The sequence below is a fragment of the Lindgomyces ingoldianus genome (genome assembly GCF_010093535.1).
Source record: "Lindgomyces ingoldianus strain ATCC 200398 unplaced genomic scaffold BDR25scaffold_3, whole genome shotgun sequence".
NCBI lineage: Eukaryota > Fungi > Ascomycota > Dothideomycetes > Pleosporales > Lindgomycetaceae > Lindgomyces > Lindgomyces ingoldianus.
The window spans coordinates 1,582,817-1,605,020 of NW_022985164.1; the positions used below are offsets into that span (position 1 = coordinate 1,582,817).

General features: G+C 49.6%; 9 protein-coding genes across 9 annotated transcripts; 7 read left to right on the forward strand and 2 right to left on the reverse strand.

The window, feature by feature from the left end:
- Positions 1 to 54: 54 nt before the first annotated feature.
- BDR25DRAFT_277819 (uncharacterized protein) lies at positions 55 to 2,126 on the forward strand. The gene is made up of 4 exons (XM_033687635.1): positions 55 to 1,190; positions 1,251 to 1,454; positions 1,512 to 1,636; positions 1,707 to 2,126. The coding sequence occupies exons 1-4, from the start codon at positions 349 to 351 to the stop codon at positions 1,811 to 1,813; spliced, it is 1,278 nt and encodes a 425-aa protein (XP_033553416.1). The 5' UTR covers positions 55 to 348; the 3' UTR covers positions 1,814 to 2,126.
- Positions 2,127 to 2,333: 207 nt separating this feature from the next.
- BDR25DRAFT_67477 (uncharacterized protein) lies at positions 2,334 to 4,835 on the forward strand. Its single transcript, XM_033698909.1, has 2 exons — positions 2,334 to 4,415; positions 4,725 to 4,835. Exon 1 carries the CDS (start codon positions 2,416 to 2,418, stop codon positions 4,402 to 4,404), a length of 1,989 nt encoding a protein of 662 aa, XP_033553417.1. The 5' UTR covers positions 2,334 to 2,415; the 3' UTR covers positions 4,405 to 4,415; positions 4,725 to 4,835.
- Positions 4,836 to 6,450: 1,615 nt separating this feature from the next.
- BDR25DRAFT_277823 (uncharacterized protein) lies at positions 6,451 to 8,047 on the forward strand (the record flags this gene model as incomplete). Its single annotated transcript, XM_033687636.1, has 5 exons — positions 6,451 to 6,749; positions 6,776 to 6,782; positions 6,811 to 6,923; positions 6,950 to 7,324; positions 7,378 to 8,047. 5 exons carry the CDS (start codon positions 6,451 to 6,453, stop codon positions 8,045 to 8,047), a joined length of 1,464 nt encoding a protein of 487 aa, XP_033553418.1.
- Positions 8,048 to 8,498: 451 nt separating this feature from the next.
- Positions 8,499 to 10,169, forward strand: BDR25DRAFT_252692 (uncharacterized protein). Its single transcript, XM_033686193.1, has 4 exons — positions 8,499 to 8,788; positions 8,849 to 9,275; positions 9,326 to 9,382; positions 9,433 to 10,169. The coding sequence occupies exons 1-4, from the start codon at positions 8,709 to 8,711 to the stop codon at positions 9,727 to 9,729; spliced, it is 861 nt and encodes a 286-aa protein (XP_033553419.1). The 5' UTR covers positions 8,499 to 8,708; the 3' UTR covers positions 9,730 to 10,169.
- A 1,637-nt stretch (positions 10,170 to 11,806) lies between these two features.
- On the forward strand, positions 11,807 to 13,876 carry BDR25DRAFT_277827 (uncharacterized protein; the record flags this gene model as incomplete). The annotated part of the gene is made up of 4 exons (XM_033687637.1): positions 11,807 to 12,503; positions 12,549 to 12,702; positions 12,748 to 13,159; positions 13,211 to 13,876. The coding sequence occupies 4 exons, from the start codon at positions 11,807 to 11,809 to the stop codon at positions 13,802 to 13,804; spliced, it is 1,857 nt and encodes a 618-aa protein (XP_033553420.1). The 3' UTR covers positions 13,805 to 13,876.
- A 523-nt stretch (positions 13,877 to 14,399) lies between these two features.
- Positions 14,400 to 15,375, reverse strand: BDR25DRAFT_252699 (acyl-CoA N-acyltransferase). Its single transcript, XM_033686194.1, has 3 exons — positions 15,227 to 15,375; positions 15,080 to 15,175; positions 14,400 to 14,963 (listed from the first exon to the last, which is right to left on the reverse strand). Exons 1-3 carry the CDS (start codon positions 15,297 to 15,299, stop codon positions 14,557 to 14,559), a joined length of 576 nt encoding a protein of 191 aa, XP_033553421.1. The 5' UTR covers positions 15,300 to 15,375; the 3' UTR covers positions 14,400 to 14,556.
- Positions 15,376 to 15,708: 333 nt separating this feature from the next.
- Positions 15,709 to 18,021, forward strand: BDR25DRAFT_375561 (uncharacterized protein; the record flags this gene model as incomplete). Its single annotated transcript, XM_033697393.1, has 6 exons — positions 15,709 to 15,936; positions 16,337 to 16,597; positions 16,659 to 17,121; positions 17,167 to 17,242; positions 17,289 to 17,407; positions 17,566 to 18,021. The coding sequence occupies 6 exons, from the start codon at positions 15,709 to 15,711 to the stop codon at positions 17,997 to 17,999; spliced, it is 1,581 nt and encodes a 526-aa protein (XP_033553422.1). The 3' UTR covers positions 18,000 to 18,021.
- Positions 18,022 to 18,515: 494 nt separating this feature from the next.
- Positions 18,516 to 20,902, reverse strand: BDR25DRAFT_349655 (uncharacterized protein; the record flags this gene model as incomplete). The annotated part of the gene is made up of 18 exons (XM_033694581.1): positions 18,516 to 18,532; positions 18,571 to 18,581; positions 18,622 to 18,680; positions 18,726 to 18,852; positions 18,904 to 18,975; positions 19,024 to 19,071; positions 19,206 to 19,238; positions 19,326 to 19,457; positions 19,493 to 19,518; positions 19,577 to 19,721; positions 19,780 to 19,811; positions 19,842 to 19,994; positions 20,020 to 20,096; positions 20,136 to 20,213; positions 20,261 to 20,388; positions 20,457 to 20,513; positions 20,554 to 20,626; positions 20,701 to 20,902. 18 exons carry the CDS (start codon positions 20,900 to 20,902, stop codon positions 18,516 to 18,518), a joined length of 1,470 nt encoding a protein of 489 aa, XP_033553423.1.
- A 234-nt stretch (positions 20,903 to 21,136) lies between these two features.
- BDR25DRAFT_210840 (NAD(P)-binding protein) lies at positions 21,137 to 22,039 on the forward strand (the record flags this gene model as incomplete). Its single annotated transcript, XM_033684665.1, has 1 exon — positions 21,137 to 22,039. The coding sequence occupies one exon, from the start codon at positions 21,137 to 21,139 to the stop codon at positions 22,037 to 22,039; it is 903 nt and encodes a 300-aa protein (XP_033553424.1).
- Positions 22,040 to 22,204: the final 165 nt, after the last annotated feature.

The following is a 22,204-nucleotide window of genomic DNA, read 5'->3' on the forward strand; positions in this document are numbered from 1 at the left end:
TGAGGAGAACCCCACCTCAGCCTTGCGGCATACTCAACACAAGCCCTAGCTCTCATGCACCTACCTTGCCTTCAGGACAGTATCTCAACCAATATGTCGTTTCGAGTACTGTTTAATACTTCCGTCCTGTCTAAGCCACATCGTATGATCTAGTAGCTGCCTTGGCGGGAAGAAGAGCCGCGGGGCGGGATCGTAATATCTTCATCCACCTCCAGTTGCCTTTCGGTTCCATATGTCCCTTCAAAAATCATCTCATCCACTGATATTTATCGTTCTCTTCTGGATACACGTTCCATTTGGATAACAAGGACATCTTAGACACGTCTTTGGCTCTAGGAGATTGACAAGATGGGCCAATCTGTGACAAGACTGCCAGATCTCCCAATTCGAGAATCTAAAGCCCCACGTTCTCAGAGGGCTGCAAACAGCGCCCCAAGACAGAGGCGTCCGAATTCCAATATTGATGCTACTCGGGTCCCATTAAAATCCATACTCCGCAGCTCCTCTCCCCAGAGCCGTAACCGAAGGCGTTCGCTTTCCAATATTGATGCTACTCGGAACCCATTGAAATCCACAGTCCGCAGCTCCTCTCCCCAGAGCCGTGCCCAGAGACGATCGAGAGCCTTGTCGGAGATTGATAGTAATTATCGTCAAGCTGCAGCCTCGGCATGGACGAGACACTACCACGGACATCACCACCACGGAAACCACCACGACCGGGAGTGGAAGGCGAGGTCTGCAAGAGATCCCGGGAGGCCTTCCCACCGCTACCGAGATCGTAGTCCCGAGATCTACCGAGAGGATAGAGTCGATAGATCTACTACCGACCGGAAGGCGAAGCAAAGAGCCTCATATCTTAACCCGGAATCCCCCTCAGCACATACAGCCTCTACGAAGAAATCAAGACCGAAATCTGGGATCACTGTGTCCGAAGGAATTGAACTGGAGGACTTGGGGCCAAAGAACGATTGCATGGTCTGCGCGGAGAGTCTACCCTTGCGTCGATTCCCCAAGCGTCCCCCTACAGCTCAGTGCACGCATGAGATCAACACCTGCAAGCGCTGCCTGAGGAATTGGATTCGCTCCGAGTTTCAAAGCAAAGTCTGGGACCAGATCAATTGCCCTGAATGTAGGATACGTATGGATTATGAGGATATACGACAATTTGCTCCTTCGGAGGTGTTTCGTCGGTAAGCTCTGGCCATTCCCGAGAATTTTTAGCGGCTTAAAGCCTAACAGGTTTGCTATAGGTACGATCGACTCAGTACAAAGGCTGCTCTCGAAGCTATTCCAGGGTTCCGATGGTGTCCAGGGAAGGGTTGCAGATCTGGTCAGGTCCACGACGAAAACAATTTGACACCGAAGTTCAAATGCGTAGACTGTAGAGTCGAATATTGTGTTGTCCACAACCGTCGTTGGCATAAAGGTGAAACTTGCGCGGAGTACGATTATAGGTACACTATTGGCATGCCCAGCTTGAAATAACTTAACATAGCTGACTTCCTTCCTAGGACAGATGGCAGGATAAAGAAAGCGGAAGAGGAAGCGAGCAGGAAGTGGATTAAGACGACGGCAAAGAAATGCCCGAGCTGCAAGTACAACATCGAGAAATTATATGGTTGCGATCATATGACTTGTTCGTTCCCCCTGATTTTCCTTCTTAAGGCTTGATTCTATAAGTTCTGCTACTAATGTTAATATTCCAGGCACAAAGTGTAGACATGAATTTTGTTGGGTTTGCCTTGCCCCGTACGACCCCATAAGAAACCAAGGAAACAGACACCATCGTCCGAATTGTTCGCACTATGGATGAACAAGACTCGTACTAGGATAAAGGAGGACAGCACCATCTAGAGTGACTTTAAAAGAAATGTTGAGTCTTGGGACAGACTAGCGCATGCATCGGAACGCAAAAGAAGTTGTTTCTAGTCCCATACCTGTTACCCGAATCAAGGTGGAGGATAGCTATCGTATCTTTTCAAAGGCTTGAATCTGGAGAGTAGGGCAATGGACTGAAGGGGATCTTTCTAGAACAATATTGCGGGAGGAACTTACTCTTGCATGTCTTGTGTGAATGAAGAGAAATGGCAGGTTCCATTTTCTAGCTAGGTAGAAAGGGGTTTTCGAAGATTTGAAGTGCACCAAAGCCTCTCTAAATTGCTAATAGAATAGATGGTAATATGTTTGATAAGACTTAGGCTCGGTTTCAATATATGAATATGTAGAGACAGTTACGATCGCAATTCTTTTGAGGAAGGTGAGGAACGCGGTGACACGTGATGTCGCGTAAGAAATTCGGTTTCCCCGCCGAAGCTTCACCGCAGCCTTCACCCCACCCCTCAACGATGTACCCTCAACGACTAGATTCTTGCAGACACCATTTCTCCACTGGACTGGAGATGTTCGAGAACCAAGATGTCCCTGCTTGGTGGTGACGCCGCCGACGATGATATTATCGCCATTACCTCAACTCAATTATCGGACGAAAGCGAATCCCTATCTGACCCCACCATCTCTCCAGCATCCTCGCGAGAGAGCATACGAAGCCCTGAAGACACACAAAGTACACAGCGAGTTGATACCCTTATTGATCCCGACAACGAAGACGATGACGAAGACGAAAATGAAGATGAAGACGGCAAGATTGAGGCAGACGAAAACTCCCGTCCCAATCGCTTCGCGGGGAAGCCATCTACATGGAAAGGATACACAGCGGCGGAGAGAAACCTAGCAGCTTCGTTAGACCAACTAGAGTCTGGGGATCTTGCGGCACATCTATACAATGCTCACGCCCTGAAGCGAAGGGTACGATTACCTCCAAGCCGGCTCAGAGAGGTTAAGAACTGGCATGGGAAGGATCAGTGGATGAAAAAGGGTGAAGATTTGCAATATACTGATGATCTGGAAGGGGTTCAGTCAGAATTGGTGCCGTCTAAACGTTGGACATCATGGCCACTGCCAGCAGAGAGAGTGGCCGCGCCGTCGGAGAGGTTTGGACGACGGAAACCGGAAGAAGGAGGGGATGGATGGGTCATTGGAGGCCTGGGAGAACAAAGAGTCGGGGATGAATTGAGGGAGGAAATACTGGCCAACTTCCTACGCCTCGCGAAAGAGAAATGGGAGGGCAAGGAAGCCCAGGAGTTCACCCAAGACAGAGCAGATGCTGGGCTGAAGTTGAGATTAAGGTCACAGTCTGGGACTATTAGAGCGGAACAGCCATCTTATTCTCATGATGAGGAGAAAGATACTACGTCAGATCTCGAAATGCAGGGTAGTGCCGATCTCAAGCTAGATGAGAACTCAGCAGTGCAACGAAAGTTTGGGCGTATACCAGGGAAGAGAAAGAGTGGTGCGGCGGTTCTGCCTGTGAAACTTGCATTACTTGCTGATGATGATAAGGCGCGTCGCATCCTGCAACCTACGATCAACTCTCTGCTCACCCAGGTGGAAAGGCTCGCCACGGCGGTGCATCGAACGCGGATGAATCATTTCGGCAGGGGAGCATCCAGCGATACATCAGGGAGCGAGGTGATGACAGACAGAGATTCGAAATCTCCGGGTCCAAGATCCGGATCCAGATCCAGGTCCAGGAGCGCATCGCTCAAGAGAGTGGGCATTCAAGAGTCGTCTCGCGCGACCTCTATACCTAAAACTGGGAAACCAGTTCGACGACGACGGAAACGGTCGTTCTACGACAGCGACTCTGCTTCTGATTATGCCCGGGATCACGAAACCGAGAACATAATTGAGACCGGGCCCTCTCTTAACCCTGCATCGAACCGAGTACGCGGAAAATCTAGAGGTCTTGATACAGATGACGATTCCTTCATGAATCGAGAGGCTTCTGTGCAGACTGGGCTCCTTGACTGGAGTGAAATCCTTGGACTGGCAGCAATGACCGGCTGGAACGAAAGAGCTGTTGTTAGAGCCGCCCAGCGTTGTTCTACCCTATTTGGCGAAGGCATGGCATTCCGTCCATTCAACGAAGGTCTAGCATCGAAACCCATGGCGGACCCCGTCCACTATACAACTGCTACGATACCCGGCCCAGATATGTTAGGGGTCTCGACCGCCTGTAAACGTCCTTTCTTTGCTCAAAGCACCCTCCGATGCCCTCACACCGATTGCTTTGGCCACACAAAGGACTTCAAAATACCGTATCGGGTTGTGGAGCATGTCATGCGTATTCATGGCTATGATCCGCGCACAAATGACTCTGATAATGAAGAGCGGAAACTCGGTGGCGTGCATACAGATGGTTTTCTACAGCCCATTACTGCAAAACAAGGGTGGCTTGGTCAAGGAAGGCCAAAGTCAACAGATGGAAAGGAACGGTGGAAGAAGAGGAATAATATGCAGAGGGCGGAATCTTCACCTGCCGCGGTTGAGGGTTTGCCAACATGAACAGACAGATGGTGAGTTGCGATACAAGCTGTGCATTTAATTGGCTTCTACTATGGATGCCTATAAGAGCATACTGCTTTCTCCAACAATCAACGTAACTTGAAGCACTGTTTAGTTTAGGTTGATGCTAGGGTCCACTTTAACTTCTCCTCACCCACTCCTACAGCTTCACCCTCCTTTCACTATGCTTCGGCACAACTCTCTCTCAATCTGCCTAAATTTAAAATTCCTCGAGCAGTGCCACTCTCTCTGTCACTCAACCGATTACTTACTAGGCGATGGCTTGTAGCTCAGTAAGCTCTGCTAACTCGCGATTGCAGATAGGATCTATTTTCATATCAGCGTGATGCCTTACGCAGTAAAGGATAGAATGATCTGACTTCATACGGATAGCAGAGCCTGGAGAATTAAGAAGCAGTATGCATATTCTTGGCATTGAGGTTAGCCCGTTGGACTATAGCATGGAGATTAAGATGTTTGATGCGTTAAATTAAGTATTGGTTGCTAACAGATCGAGCTCTCACTCAATAGCCTACTCTAACCCCTGTAGAGAATGCTGTTGCTATCCTCAAGCACAACTTCGACATTAACATCCGATTCTGATATAGTAAGCTATTGCTTCTTTTGCTCGCTTTCGCGCTAGCATTGATCCTGACTGCCATTAGCTCGTTTGCACTACATCACCAAGGACTGGGACTCCATTCATCTTAAGGAGAACCTTGCACGATACTCCGACCACGTGTGCTATGCTGTCATCAACCTTAAAGTATGTGCGGATATCGACAGAGATTTATACACCACGACCCGTATGAGCATCAAGAACTCTGTTAACCAAATGCTTGAAATTAAGAAGGGAAAGAAAGACATCCACGTATTCTCCCCCGAGCGCTAGGATCGGAGGACTCTCATCACTATTTTTGCCTTGCAAGTGCAATTCCATAAAGGTTCTGTCCATTTCAAAGGCGTTAGCTTGTGTGAGGTGAACGCAAAGACAGTTCGATTTGCCAACATGGTCGCAGGTCGAGCTAATCTTGTTCTCTCAGGATCCGATCAAAACCAATGTCATGAGGACCTGCTAGGAGCTTAAAACCTTAGTCACTGTGTACACACCACTGCGTCGAGGCTAGCTTAGTGGAGGTCTCGATTCGATGAGTTAAATCGGCAATAGGAACTACACATTCGATATGCCTCGTTTCAAGGATCCCTTCTGGCACAACCGATACCTTACCAGCGACTTACCGATTGTTGCAAACAAATACTACAACAGGACCCTACCAACGCTCTCACTGGCATAGGTGAAAGATTTATAAGTTCTCCCGATCCCTTTGCTCGATCAGTTATAGTAGTATTGGGAAGAACAAGCTGGCGATGGAACGCAAGCTCTCTCTCAGGAAATTCAATAAATTTCTGTTTGCGCGACACTGGATGCGAAGCTGAAGGTAGAGAGGGATTGGGAGTGGGATATCAATTACGTCAGCTAGGAAGGTGTAGATGTGTTCGCAGCTTCACGAGGATCAAGCTCATGCAGGGTAGTGGTGTGGAGATATTGTGGGATATAAAAGTGGTCCCGCTCATTCAGTATTCCCCGAAGATGTACTCTGATTACTGCAACCTCTAGGGTAGGATTTCGAGATGGGACCTTTACTCGCTTTCAAGGTTCTTAGTTGCGGAAGGTATGGCGTTGAAGGTTTCGCTTCACTTTTTCTCCAAAATCAACTCGCTCCAGCTTCCATGGATACTCCCAGTATTTACCCTCTCTTTTGCCGTTCACTATAAGCACCATTCCCACGAGATTTTGAGTGGGCTACCGTCACTGACAATTTTTCGTTGTTGTGGTACCGACAATCTCCATATGACGTGGCTGCCGTTTCCCATTACTGGAGGAAATTGGATCTACGTCGCACCACAACAACAAACACACCATCCCACCCACTTCAATACCTTTGACACCGACTTCTTGCCCGGAACCGACCGAACGAAACCCAATTACGCAAGCTAGAGAACCTTCCCCGCTCCCAGACTTACGTAAGACAAGTTAGCATCGCAATGGCTTCTTCTCTCGCAGAGCCTGATACTCTTCCTTTTGACCTACTCAAACAGCACCGAGATGACCGAGGTCGTAGTTGCATCAGCATCGATGTTGGTCGCGACGAATATGGTATGGTGGTGGAGTCTCTTCAGCATCTCACCCGGGAGGTTGAGTACTTCATTCTTCCAGACCAGGCGAAACTACGGTTAGCCACGAAGCTATACGTGATCGGTCACTGGAACTTCACTTCTGATATCTTGGAGGAGGCTGATCAAGCCGAAGCCCAGGCAAGTGAACCCTGGACGATTATTAAGAAGTTGGATTTACTCTACCAAAACGGAGAGCAAAAGTTGACATAGATTGCGACCCAGGCCAAGACTCCTGAGGAGGAAGAGTGGAAGGAAGGCCTCGAACTCATATTCAAGGTGATCAGGAAGTTGGAGAATTTGAAAGAACTCACGTGGGTATTTCACGACCTGATTGGTTCTGAGTACTGCTAACATACCATTTTAAAAGCTGGGTCTCGACTCTCCCGTTCGTGCCGAGCACTTGGGAAGTCCTTCCAACCACTCTTACGAAACTTGTTCTGGATATCAGCCAGCCTGTCAGGCTTGACGGCACAGACGCTCATCGTGAGAGCTACTTGCCTCAGAGTGGATTAAAGCCGTTAGTCAACTTTGATAAACTAGAGGAGTTGAGAATCTTTGGCATGCGCGACTCTTTTCAATCTATCATCTGGGAAACGGTTTACCGACATGACCCAGATAGCGATGGGATGCGGATCCTTGAACTCTCTATGGCGAACCGACCTCTAATCCGTCAAGAAGGATGGCTGAAGGCCCAGGAGGTGGTGGGATTGAGAGTCGCCAAGGACGATGAGAATCCGTATAAGTAAGGCAATTTTGACCACGCTTCTGAATCCTCTCATTCTGATACTGCAACAGAGGCCTTGACGGGAAAGGTGTCCTCCACTATTCTTACGGCACCGGGGAGTATCTTGATGATTATTGCATAAGAAAAGCGCGTGGTTCTGCTGGCGTTGACGAGAACAAGCCAGTTCCTCTCTGGCGCCTCAAGCTAGATGGATTCGTCGTTGACCACCTCCCGTTCGAGACAGAGCTTAGTTTCCTAGTATTCTTAAGCTGCGGTAACCAATGCATCGATGCTGGTCTTCGAGCCCCAAAGACTTTAAACTCCCACAACACTTGGAAGTGCTATATTCCGAACGCGATCACCCACTGCATGATCGACTGGCCGGAATGGACAGGCATCTTTGATCCCCAAGGCCGACAACTTGCTTCTGATGGCACTCTGATAGGACTTAGTGAGGAGTCTAAGAATGAGTCGAAGTACGATAAAGGCGACGCTCTGGCTCTCACTACTGAACACCTCCGACAAATGGATCTCCGCACTAATGAAGAATCTCCTGGTGAGGCGCTGCGCAATGCATATGGCGAAGCTGCGGACCTCTTTACTCCTAGCATTCTCCATGGAGGACCTCCGACTCCTTTGGACTTGACTTCCATCAAGTCAATGCGTGGGTCGCCGTTACCGAGCCCTGACAGGGACTATTTCAGCTGTGGTTCGGATGACACTGAGCGTGGGAAGAATTAGATACGGTCTATGGCAGCGTGGGCATCGTTATGGCTTGAAGGAGAAATAAGGATTGGCCCTGAATACACTTGGGTTCTGGGAGAGCTTCGTGCGAGGGGTTTAGATGGGGTTTACACCTTCACCAAGCTGGTATTAGAGAATTAATGACCACATATTTTAGTCCGCGCATCTTGACAGTGTTCTTTTTTGCATTACTTCGTCTACTCGTCCAACGTCGAACGTGGCCAAGATAGAGTCCATCTGTCAAACGTCTTGCTAGAAACAGGGAGGACATCAAAGGAATGCAAAATCCGGTCCCAAATTACCTTTATCATGTTATACGGGAGGTAAAAAGATAGAGTAGAAGGATAAAGGTGCTGAGATGCCCAAATGAGACTAGCGTACTGCACCCCTGCAATATCGTCATCTATCGCGAATCACGGAGGCTCGAGAAAGTCACACCCAATGGTTTCGCTCAGCCAGAAGCGACGTGACCATGGCTTTTCGCGCATTTTGTCTTGATTTTGCTTTTCTCAGCGGCTGAGCGCACGCGTGCCACAGGCGTATTCTGCACGCTTCGAATCCTACTCAATCAGCGCTTCCCTCAAAGCCGCCGTCCTCGGCCTCTTCATGTTCAACCAGGGCCAACCCCAGTCATCCTTCCCTGAATACTTCTCCGAGGATGTCGGAATCAGACTCGGAGCTTGTTCTCTTTGCTAAGGCAGTCTCCAGACTTTTGGGATGGAGCTACGTTCTGTGCTGGTAATCAACCTCAAACATTTAACAGCAGAAGAAGAAGAAATACTTAAGGTTTCGTAACAGGTCCTTGTCCTTCTATCCGCAACCGATCCTAAACTGGAGACGAAAAAGCACCCAAGGACTTGCTATCGACTTCCCTACCTGTAACGTCCTCGGCTTCGTAGCCTATTCCATCTCGACCGGCGCGTTCCTGTACTCCCCAGCTATTCGATCACAGTATGCGTATAGACATTCCGCGTCGCCAGAACCTACTGTTCGATTCAACGACTTCCTTTTTGCAGCCCACGGCGCGGTGCTGTGCATCATAATCTACAGCCAATTCTACACGTGGATTTGGGGTTTCAATGTCGGTGCTAGACAAAAAGCAAGTAGGGTCGTCCTCGGCATCTTCTGGGGCTCTATCCTTGGTATACTGGTTGTTATATTCATCGTGCGCACAAGAGGCAAAAATGCAGGATACGACCCTTCAAGCTGGGCGTGGCTGGACGTGGTAAGTCGGAGGGAAGGCCTTCAACTCGGCTAAGGGGCTGACTCTGCCAGATATATGCTTTGGGCTATGTCAAGCTCATAGTGACTGTCATCAAATACATACCCCAGGTTCGTCGCTAATATCTGCCAAGCGAGATCTTCTCTTATGACAGGCGCAGGTGTTCGTTAACTACAAACGGAAATCGACAGTCGGCTGGAGCATCGGGCAGATTCTCCTCGACTTCGCAGGCGGGGTTCTCAGCATCGCGCAGCTTGTCATCGACTCGTCTCTTCAAAACGACTGGAGTGGGCTTACAGGAAACCCTGTGAAATTTGGATTGGGAAATATCTCCATCGCCTTTGACATCATCTTTATCTGCCAGCACTTTATCTTTTACCGAACCTCCGCCAAGGATATAGAGGAGGAAGAATGGCCAAACGAGAGGCAGGGTCTCTTAGCACCGCGCATATACTAATCTTTCATAAGTCTTATCATCTAATGCGGAACATGCTAGGGTGATCCAGGACAGAACTTTGCATCCTTTCAACTGTCTCCCTGTCTCCCTGATTATGGCAGGAGGGATAACATTTAGACTCTCCGCTGGTCCTGTTCCCTGTTCTGCGATAGCACGGCGGCTGGTTACTCAATCAGGACAGCCTCCTCAACTACTTCTCGAAGACATGCACGTTTCCGCTATTGGATGGACAAGTTGGGAAAGGATCAAACGACACACAGGGCGGGATGTTGGGTCGAGACAGCGTACTCCATGCATTGCTTGCATAAAGCGAGTCAACGTCCTTGCGACACAGTCAGGGAGCAGCCAAGTCAATATATTTTAGGTTTCTGGCAGGCGTTGGAGTTGTGAGCCGTAAGTTTGAATAAGGACAAGGACATGCCGATCATGTTCATTCTGTTTTCTGCACGTTTGTTAGACCGATAGATTTATAGAAATGGTCTAGATGGTGGTGGCATTAATTACAGTCGTTCGATTATACCCCTGTCGTCAACGAATTCTCGCACGTCGCACAGCAGCTGGACCGTCTTGTCGGGAGCTCCCATTGCGCATGACTTCGCGGACCTGCCGCGAGTCAGGAAACGCAGGGGCCGGAGACGTCGCTCAAACCTTGTGTGGCCGAGAGGATGACGGGTCATCATGTTTTTCGCGTATGCACGGCGACGGCAGTCGTTTGGCGCGAAGTTGTTTTTGCGTCGAGTTGTTTTCCTTTTGGTGAAACAAACATCCCGAGCGCGACAGAAGAGGAAGCCTCCAACCCTCATTCACGCCAACGTACTGAAGCGAAAGCTCGCCATGATCTCCGCAGGGTTGACACAGACGAGGGCTCCACGTTCCGAATGAGAATCAGGCACCACCTCAAACGGCCTGATCGGTGGCTGAAAAGGAATGGGGTTTCGAAAACCCTCCCTACATCACTGCGCTCCTCCCCCGCCATGAGAGGGGACGCTCGCTGCCGTGCAATTTCTCGACGATCTCCAAACCCAACTCCCCCAGGACGTCGGCGCGAGGCGTGCATAATTCCCAAGACCCGCGTTTGCACACGCATCGAAGCGTGCTTGACCTGCATGTGAAGCTTCCGATCCAGCGGTGCTCTCGATTCCGCCTCTTCGTCTTCAAGCCCGCGCTCAAAAGAGCGAACTGCGACCTCGGGGCGACCCGTCTCCGGCGTGAAGCTATTGGCTGAAGCGCGCAGCCTCAATCGCTCTGCTGGACCAGTTAATGCTCGCTATCATCATCAAAAGCTTTGAGGAGTAGAACGCTCTACCTGACTAAGACTAGATCCAGTGCCGCCACAGCTGCACGTCTGCAGCCCATCGTCTGGCTGGACGCGCTGAACGGCTCCACTACCAGTTGATTCCTCGGGTACGTATATTTCAAGTGGCATCCCTCGTTATGATTTCAAACCTTTTCCTTCATTAAGATGCACCAATGTCTGTTCCCGAGTTCCCAACCACGTCGTCATGGATACATTGAAATTTCCCCAAAAGTCATCACCCACGTTCAAAAGGCGTTCCGCTCACGGCATCTTCTCTTCTCCCCAGTATCCCACAATCTCTAGTCCCACCAATTTCGTCAAGATCAGCGGCATGGGGAACTTGAGCGAGGCGCGCCCGGCTACTGCCAATAGCGTCATGACAGATCCCACTACTCCAAGTGAACAGGGGGATGGATTCGGTGACGGCGGTGCGGTTGGCGAACCACTCGTTCAAGATTTCCAACAGTTCCACTCATCAACCGATGCAGACGATACAGACTGTGCAGACGATACGAACCTACAAGAACCTCCACAGACACCTACCCCCAAGACATTAAACTTTAAGCCCCTGAACAGCCACTCTATTGTGTCTTCTTCAGACGAAGATACCGCACCCCCGCCTCCTGATCTCACCCGAAGAGGCATTCATATTCCAACGCGCACTAGGTAAGTTGAAGTAGTGTCTGTCCCCTCTTCGGTACTAATTCTAACATCGGCCCCAGCAGCAAGACGCCAACCAAACGACGCTTTGTGCGCTCTTCAAGCAACCCTACTCATTCAATGCCTACAACCCCCGAATCTTATTCCCGTGCGCGCAGTTCGGCGGACTCTGTTATCTCTTACGAAACCTCTGCATCCTCGGTGGACCGTTATTCATTACCACCGTTGCAGCAAAAGGGTCTTCTAGACGATGTCGATCGACTCTCGCCCTTGCTGGAGGATGACCCCCATTCCTTCGATCTTGTCGCCCCAAATGAGGCTGAGACTGGCACAGCATTCTCGTTGGAACTGCGATCTGAACAAATGTTGTCAACGGCACATTTGCAGGCCATATTCCACGACACTCCCTCCTTTCTTCGATTTACGTCGTTTCTGAGCATGGCACGGCCGAAGTCAGTCCCCGTGCTAATATACTACCTTGACGCGCTGAAAGCAATACGGGCGATCAACTATGCCAACGCGGTGGCGGAAGCACTGGAACCAATAGAAGGGCATGAGTTCACGGAAAACCCAGCCAGACCCACCGTCAACGCAATCCTGGAGGATAAGGCAAACCAGGCATTCGACAAGCTCGTCCGTGAAGACTTGCCGGCTTTTATTACCCACATCTTCATCCAAGTCGTGAGCGTCAGCATCCAGAAACGGGTCACAGGGAACCTTCCTCCCTTGCTGAGGGAGGCTAGTGAAGGCTTGGCTGAGGTCTTTTGCCTCACTGACCCCTCGAGATCTGACAACCCAATCATTTTCGCATCCGAAGGTACGCGAGAGACAACTTGCGAGAATACGGTTTCCTAATCGATAGCAGAGTTCCATCGCACGACCCAGTACGGCGTGAGCTATGCAATCGGGCGCAATTGCCGGTTCCTCCAAGGCCCTCGAACTGACCCAAACAGTGTACGCAGGTTACGGGAGGCGGTAGTAGATGGCAAGGAGGTCAGCGAGGTATTCCTCAATTAGTAAGTATTAAAGACAGTAGAGCTACAACTGCTAACATATGTTAGTCGTCGAGATGGATCACCGTTCATGAATTTACTGATGACGGCACCATTACTAGATTCGCGCGGAAAGTTGCGCTACTTCATCGGCGCTCAAGTCGATATAAGCGGTCTAGTAAAAGAATGCACGGGCCTTGACGCCTTTCGAAGCATGTTAGATAAGCAAGACGGGAAAGAGCCTCTAGAGGAAGCCAAGGATGAGTTCCAGGAGCTGAGCGAAATGTTCAATATGGCGGAGCTAGACACAGTTCGCAAATTTGGAGGAAGCATGCACAGAGAGTATCTTGAAGAACAAGGGGATGCAAACATGTCTCATCGACCTCGAATTCTGCTAAAAGACCCGACAAGCAGCGATGTTGAGAAGTCTGTTCAGATCGACACCAAGGCCGAGGGAAGATTGTCTGGAGTTTACAAAAACGTATGTTTTCTCGAATGAAGAATGAGTGCTACACTAACTATGGTTTTTTAGTACATCCTCATTCGACCTTATCCTTCGCTACGCATTCTTTTCACCTCTCCTTCGCTTCGAGTCCCTGGCATCTTGCAGTCAAAGTTTCTCGACCGCATAGGTGGCTCAAGCCGCGTTAGAGATTCCCTTGCTGATGCTCTTGCAGACGGCACACGCGGCGTCACCGCAAAGATCAGATGGCTCCCCAAAGCCCTCACCAACCCCGACTCCGATCGCTCTGAAGAAGGCCGGCCTCGCTGGATCCACTGCACGCCTCTCCTCGGACAATCCGGCTCCGTTGGGGTCTGGATGGTTGTCCTTGTCGACGACGAAAAAGACTCCGGCCCGGTTCGACGCTTCCGCCAAGCACCCCCTATCCCCATGGAAATCAGGCGCACCCGCAACTCCTCCCCGGGGGATATCCTCTCAGAAAGCGAGGATGACTACGGCTTACAATCAGGCAGACAATCACTCAGAAACAGCTTCGCGCGCCACGCAGCTGTCGAAGCGATCCGCCGGCCCGGGAGTGCGATGAGCGAGCAGAGAGCGACGCATTTTGCTCGGGCAGGCAGCCCCGCTTACGATCCAAGTATCAATTCTTTTGCCTTGGCGTAAGAGGAATCAAAGCAGGCAAGAACTAATAGTGCGTAAGAAGTGAGGGCACGGGTCTTAGTTGAAGTGTGAGCGCGATTTTAAGAACAACGACTCTGATGTCGGTGTATGGTATCAAGAAATTTGACGCTGCCGCTAAAGGTCCAGCGTTGAGGAAGGGATCGTAGATGAGCAAAAATTTGAGGGGGCTGTTTATGAGGTGATGTTAGAGCTGCTTCGAGTCAATTAGCTTGGATTTGGATTCGGATTGGGTATTGTCAGGGATGAATTGGCTACTGGAAGGCTGTATATGGACTTGCTATATACCCAAAATATAGGGCGTGTAGAACTGGTTTATTCTTATAACAAGTTGCCACATAACGTGGAACATGACTAGGGTGGAGTTTATCGGTTAGACCTCTTGCTAGAATCAGGTAGACCGTCAATAGGATGCAAATTCCTGTCAATATTACCCTGCCAAGTTCCACGTTAGGTGACAAGATGCACATGATTTGGACTTTACTGGAATGGGTGTATTTGGGAACATGGAGGCGGAAAGACTTAACGTGGAGCTTCATGCATGTTTGGATATCTTGGAAGTATGACCTGCTTCTTCCTAGGTGCTATACCCTCGTCGGCGACAACTGTTGGGTTCCTCAATACACGCTCTCAACCCTTGCTTTCATGCCAGGACAGCCTCTCCTCACCACACCCGATCCTCCCTAGTTAGCCTGCTTTGTCATCTCAAATATGGGTATATACGCCTTTCGCATGCCTCACCAGACATGGTCCGGCTTAACTCTAACCTCCTCCCCCTTCTCCCGCACACACTCGCGGTTCTTGTCCCTACTTAAACTCTTCCGCATATCAAACGCATCCTCGCCATCATTATAGTAATCTACCACGCGCCGATACACAGAGTACCCCATCTTCCGATACAACTCCTGCGCAATCTCGTTGCTAGCCCGCACGAATAGGTCTACGAACCAGGCATTTGCGGCATCGGATTGTTGCTCGAGTGCTTCGGTGAGGCGCGTTGCATGGCCCAGACGTCGTGCTGACGGCGCGATGGTGAGAGCCGTGATGTGGCCGTGCCAGGGGAGGTAGTTCGGGTCAGGGTTTGTAGAGGGATGGAATGGAGTGACAGGGGATGGGTAGGGTGAGGATTCGAGCTTGCCGAGGACTGGACGTTGGTTAGCTTTAACTAGCGGAAGACTTTGGAGATTCTAGATGGGTATTAGGAGTCAGGAATTAGGGGATGGTGAGAGGGAGGGGGAGAGGAAGGGGGGGGAAAGGTACTGTAGCCTTCGATATTCCCATCCATACCCTCAATAACGCGACAAAGATCCGGCCATTTTGTCAGGTATTCGAGGTAGAAGCCAATGTGGTAGGTCTCTGCGCCCAATAGTCAATCAAGTAGACGTCATGCATCAAACGAATCCAGACCTGTGAGGGGATCGAGGTTGGTGGAGGAGATTTTGAAAAGATCATTTGGGCGCATAGCGCGGACTGTAGACATCGCGTTCAATATAGCTTCAGCTTGAAGCGTCTGGGCTCAAGATCCCGGAAAAAAGCATTATAAAATTTGAGTCAACACGCGTGGAGCTGGTGAAAAATGCCAAGATCTTGAAACCTCCGCCGGGCTCTTCCCGAGTTAACATTCATCCCCACTGCCCATCACCGCTTTCAAGCCACTATCACCGCCATGGCTTGGCACCGAATGGCACACCTCGTTCCGCAATCCTCTCTTAGGATCGCGTAATTCACGTGTGAGATGGTTGGAGCGGAATCAATGCTCGTCGCTCGCTTCATATGTATGTCGCTCTCCCATCCACAATATACCCCTCCCTCCCTCTATCCTCCCCCCCAATCCCTTCCCCCCTTTATCCCTTCCTCTCTCCTCCCCAAGAATTCCAACACCCCCCACCATGCCCCTCCTCGACATCTTCCATGCTGTGCGCGACCAAACTCGCGATCAGCGCCAATCACTTGAAGCCAACAACGCGAAATTAAGATGGCGGTTGACCGATGTGTTCGCTAGGACGTGGGATCTTGGGTTCACTGCTTTTGGGGGGCCGCCAGTGCATTTTAAGATTCTGCATAGGAGGTTTGTGGAGGGAGTTGGCGGGAAGTCTAAGTGGATTGATGAGCAGACTGTAGGTGTTTCTCTCACCCACATGCAAGATATTATTACACCTCATGGAATATGATTAAGGGTGTCTTTGATGCAGTAAATCTCTCTTGTCACAATGAGGGACAGTGTTAAGAAGATGCTGATTTCTGTCTTCAATCGGATCCTAGTCATGGTCCGTCCACAGTCTCCACATGGAGAAGCATTTTTGGTGTCTATGATGGACCATTGAAAAGCCCGATGTAGGACAGAAGAGTGTATCCCTTAGCTTCATATCTTCTCTGGCCCCTTCAGAAACTGCCGATATCTATCTATTTCTGTTCTCGCAATCTCTGTATTGCTGCCTTTCCAATTCCACCAATTCCCCTGATTCCCTTTTAAACCTCGATCCCTCATGTCAAACGTCTAATGTCTAACCCTCCCAGTATCAAGAACTCTTCGCAATATGCCAAGCGCTCCCAGGCCCCGGCAGCACCAAAATGGCCTTCTGCATCGCCCTCATCCACGCCGGATTCCTACCTGCCATCTTCGTATTTCTCCTTTGGAGTCTGCCCGGTGCAATTGGCATGTACGGCCTCTCTCTGGGCGTGCAAAAGATGCCTGATGTCTTGCCCCCGATTGTGTATGCGCTCTTAAGTGGGCTGAATGCAAGTACAGTTGGGCTTATTGCTCTGGCTGCTGTTGAGGTGAGTCGCGTCCCTTTCTCCGTATGAAATGCGGTGGACAGATACTGATGCATTTGGGTAGCTGGCAGAGAAAGCTATTAAAGATAAGCTGACTAGGATTCTGGTTGTCCTTGGTGCATGTGCGGGATTGTGCTATAACGCGCTGTGGTACTTCCCCGTGCTTCTTCTGGTTGGCGGACTCATGACCACTTTGTGGGATGTTTGGCTGCAACAACGGGTTGGAAAGCTTCGAGCGAAGTGGAGGAAAAAGAAGCAGAATCCGGATAGAAATACTGAAGAGAATGATCCGGTGGAGAGCGTGCCTTTGGAGGAACGAGTAGAGAATCGATCTTCCGAGGGCGTCCAAAGGAGGCCTTACACTGCGACTTCGAATGACCGCATCTCTCTTGAAAGGGCTGAACCTATTCCAGTGGCAGAACTAAATCAAGAGGAAGGCCGGGCTGAAGATAGTGCGACTGTAGCAGATACGGCAACGCATAGTATACCAGTAAGGCTAGGTACCACCATTATTGCGGTGTTCTTTGGCACGTACGCCTGGTCTTCTCTTGATCCCTTCTAACCAAATTCAGTCTCCTTCACCATTATCATGGCCCTACGTGGCACCCTGAAAGCCCGTGCCCTTGCCTTCAGCCTCTTCTCAAACATGTAAGTCCTCCCTCATATGTAACGAACTTTGCTAAACCCTTCCAAGGTACCTCGCGGGAACCATCATCTTCGGCGGCGGTCCCGTCGTCATCCCTCTCCTCCGCGAATACGTCGTAGAACCCGGTTGGGTCTCTCCGCGCGACTTCCTCATTGGCCTTGCCATTAGTACGTAACTCTGGGGCACAAACTCCATGGTCTGTTGCGGGGTCTATGGGATGCTACTTGAGTAGCATTTTAAAAGACGTTGCACAGATAAGGCAGCATCAGTGCTCACCCTTTTTTTATAAAAAAGAAATATGCTAACTTTTTTACCCTAACGTTAGTTCAAGCTTTCCCCGGCCCAAACTTCAACTTCGGCGTCTACCTCGGCGCTCTCGCCCTCACTAATACTCGCTTCCCGACCGTTCTCGGTGCGTTCTTAGGGTATGTGGGGATGTTTGTGCCAGGAATTACACTATCGGTAGGTGTACAGAGTTTCTGGCGAGTGTTGCGGACGAAGAGGTGGGTGGTCAGTTTGTTAAGGGGAGTTAACGCTACAGCAGTGGGGCTGGTGTTTACGGCGGTGTATAGGCTTTGGGAAATTGGTTATTTGACGCCGGAGGTAGGTAGTGGGAGGAGTTTGGCTGGAGAGCCTTGGTGGGTTGTTGTTGCGGCGTTGACGTATGCTGAGAGCGCGTGGTTCGATATCCCCCCAGCCTTAGCGATTGTTTTTGGGGCCGTGTTGGGGCTGGGATGGTTTGGTGCTGTTGGGCGATGAATAGTGGGAATGAGAATATAACAGGGGGCAATTTAATACACAGATTTGTATTCTGTTAACGTTCTCCCTAACCCTAGCGAGAGGGTTTAGCAAGTCAATCTACCTTAGTCATGGCGCATGCTATGTGATATTACGTTGTGGATTTGGGGAGAAGGCGTAGGTCTGGATTGATTAGCACTTTACTTCACTTAGTGGACAAAGGTTGCTTATGTTAGAACGTGCTCACCGGCACAGGATGATTTATATTGAAGACCAAGTATTAGGTATACGGCTCATGAATCAGAACACATATTTGGATTGCCTTGTATCGTCGTGCGTCGCTCCTCACCCTCAACCTTCTGCGGAAAGAGAAGAAGAATATCCGAAAGACCTTGCCTCGCAGCATTCTTCGCATTGCTCTCTCCTGAAAACAATATTCCAATAATTCCGAGCACCTCCAGTTAATTGTAAGCTGGTCACGTGTGAGGGTATCAGTTTTAATCGCAAGGCTCTAGGGCATTCCTTTAGGCTTATCCCTCAAGGTGGGCGATACACTGTAGGAGACAATTATTCATGCATAATAAAGACTCACCAGTGGTTAGTCTGCATGTCCGACAGAGGACCATCTCTACTGTCTTGTCACATAATGTAGGGCGCAACAGGGTATCTCAGAACAGAAATTTGCATCCTATTAGCTTTCTCCTTGATTCTAACAAGATGTTAAAACCTTGATTATCTGCTAATCACACTCCAGGTTAGGTGGTAATATGATATAGTTGATATTTGATGTAGTATATTGCCCCACATTCTAGCAGATACCAACCTTCTGGCTTCGGTAGAGGCGGGCTGTTTGATATTGGAGCGTCTGTTCTTTCTGAGGCTAGGTTAGATGCGAGCTACTGGTCCTTAGAGAGGATTGGGTGACGAGAGCGTCTTCAGCATGGTATCACATAACGAGGAACATGAACAGAGTAAACTCTGTCTATTAGCCTTCTTGCTAGAACCAGAGAGAGCAGTAGCAAAATACTAATTCCCCCTAAAATACGGCCTTGTCATAATCCCCGTCACATGGTAAGATGCAGTATCCAACGCACTCGTTTCAGGAGTTTGATGGATTTATTCACAAAGGTCACTTCAAGATTAAGACAAATAGGCATTTAGTTAGAGTCGCATATTAGAAACAGGAAGTCCAGGTATAGATCTAGCTTACCCTCTTAAAAATCTGACGGTTTCACGGAATCCCTCAAAGGCGCAGGACGCCTATTTCCCGTTGTGCGCGCAGCAATGTCAGGTGGCGCACCTAAGCCTTACTTTATTCGTATCGTAATAGCTAGAAAGGGCTCGCACAAATTACGAAATTGTTGAAGGCACTCGTCTTCATTAGAAAATGTGAAGAAGTAATAGGTCCACGGAAGCGGAAACGGTGGAGTGAGGGTTAGCGTAAGCCATTTCAACGCGTTACCCAGTTGGTGAGGCACACTTTCAAGTCGCTAAGTGACATTCCCAAGGTCCACGATTTCTTGGTTGCTGCATCAGCTGGCTCGTAGCATTCATTGTCTAGGGCTTAGGACTCCTGAACAGGGAGCATTAGTAGTGACTGCCGCCACCTCTCGAGTACGTACATGTTCGTAGATCCATTCACCTTCACTTTGCACCTCTACACTTTCTTGCAGTCCCTTCCGCCATGGTTTAACAATTACAATCGTTCTAATATGCCGTAAGCATATCTTGCTCAGATGTTTCCTTCGACATCCGTTCTTTCGAGTCCTCCTTATCGTCGTGTTGCTATGGGATGCCCTACGTCTTGCGAATATCTTCCAGGCTGAAGCTAGTCTACAGGCAGCGTCTCTCCCGCAAAGTCACAAGCGTATATACATAGCGGCGTAGCATTGGAGTACTCATAGGATACTGTAAGCCTAGTTGGTGATGCAGTGGAAGAGTGTTGTATTGATATAGAGCTTCTAGGGCAGCCATGATATATGGAGAGGTACAGGCACTGGTAGATAGTGACTTGGCCTGATTACAGATACTTCACAGCCACTAGAATAATGCGCTGTTGGCTTTGCTGGGTGAGCTCGGAATCGAAAATGCCTCTGTAGCTATATATGAGAGCAGGAGCTACGACAATACCACGGGTGCTCTAACAGAGCTTGACACGACACTGGAGGGGCTCAAAGTCAGGCAAAAGATTGGAGTATCGAACATCTCCCACAAAGATGAGATCACCAAACAACCCTCAGGCTATGGATTGACCAGAACGCCGAATTCCTTCCCTAGCAAACCTGCGAGATCAGGTCTAATTACTTCGAGGAAGTAGCGGTCTAAGCGGCGGAGCTCGCTGCCTTTGTTTCTCAATAACATAGTCTTCTCGTTATGTACCCTATGACTTCCGTGGCTATAAGACAGAGTACTGATCCACGTGCAGCCCAAGGATGCTTTTGCATTACTAGATAGCAACAACGGTGCTTATGCCGCGACTTGCTCTCTAGATTTCCCAAAGCCTCCATTCTACGGTGACGCTTTCGCCCTCCGAGGCTCGCATGGTCACGAAACAGTAATGCAAACGTAGCCCTACTTCCGATCATCGGTGTCCAGACATCGGCAAGTGCAGTGGAATATTGGCACGGCGGAATTAATCAGTCGAGCCTCTGGCTGGAATCATAGAAAATATCAGCAGGACGAAATCTTCTGTCCTGAAATATCCTAGTCATGCATAGCCCACCATTGGGAGTAGTAGTTGGAAATCCTAGTTGGGCCGGACAAAACTTCTCGGACGCTGGGCTATCAGCATGAAAGGGGTCCGATGAAACTAGAATCACGCAAGAACGCATTGGAAACCGGGTGCGCCAATGATTAACCGGCGTTGGAAGATTTTCGGGTATGCGTAGAGAGGGCTGATGGCGTGAAGGGATGTGGATGTTCATATTGACTCGGTTGACAGGGCGGTGACCTCAATTGGCGTTGTTTGAACGCACGAAAACGGAGTTAGACACGAAAGGATTCAAGGAGCTGTAGGTATATAGGGAGTTCCTAAACGAAGTTGATCAATTGCAATACTCCTAATTGTTGTTCTTGCACGTCTCAATTCGACACAGCTGCTAGCTTTCAGACACCAATTTTGAGCCCTACTATCTCCCGCAATGACTTCAGACGCACTGATGGATGCTCTAAAAGGTTACAATCGACGTGACAACACTCCGGACTTTGTCAAAACAGTCCATCAAGCACCCTATCCGGCAATCGATCCTACTAAACCTTCCCTGTCTGCTGCAGGCAAAACGGTTCTCATCACCGGTGGCGCAACTGGCATTGGATATTCTATTGCAAGAAACTTTGCGGCTGCAAATGCTTCCACAATTATCTTGCTAGCTCGGCGGGCCTCAACCCTAGAAACTGCGTCCGCAGAGCTATCAAAGAAATACCCATCAACACAAGTCCTAATCTACGCTGTCGACATCTCTAACCCCCAAGCCGTGAGCTCGACATACATATCCGCGACCTCCACAGCTAAAAATCACAGCATCGACATTCTCGTGCTCTCGGCTGTATACTCGCACCCCCAGGCGGCCATGCTCTCGATCCTCGACTCTGACCTCAGAGCATCCTTCGAAACAAATATCTTCGGCAACCTCGACTTGGTCCGCAAATTTATCGCCCTCCCCTCTCCCTCTAACCACCAAAAAACAATCCTCGACGTCTCCAGCGAAGCAATCTTCACTAGCGTCCCTACAACCGCCGGCTACGGCGCCTCCAAATATGGACTCACGTTCCTATTAAGACATATCCAAGCCGATAATCCAGCGCTACGTATCCATTCGTTCCACCCAGGAGCTATTTGGACGCCGATGGTAGAGAAAGTTGGGGTTAAGAAAAGCCACGTTGAGAGTTTGTTGGATGATGAGGGATTGCCGGGGGGGTTTGCAGTGTGGTTGGCAGGGCCTGAGGCGGAATTTTTGAAGGGTAGGATGGTGTTTGCCAAGTGGGATGTTGAGGATTTGGTCAGGAATAGGGAGCTGTTTGAGAGGGATGGGAAGCTCGCGACGGTTTCTCTGAAATTTTAGAAGGCGGGTTCCCAACCTCGTAGTTGCCGTCTAAGATAGTTTGCATTAACCATCAGCATCTTCTTCGTCCAAAAGCCATCAGCTGACCCCGGACTCAGACTTGTGTACACTTTCCTTACCTACTCAATCTGGTGGCAATGTAATAGTAGCGCCATTTTCAGCGTT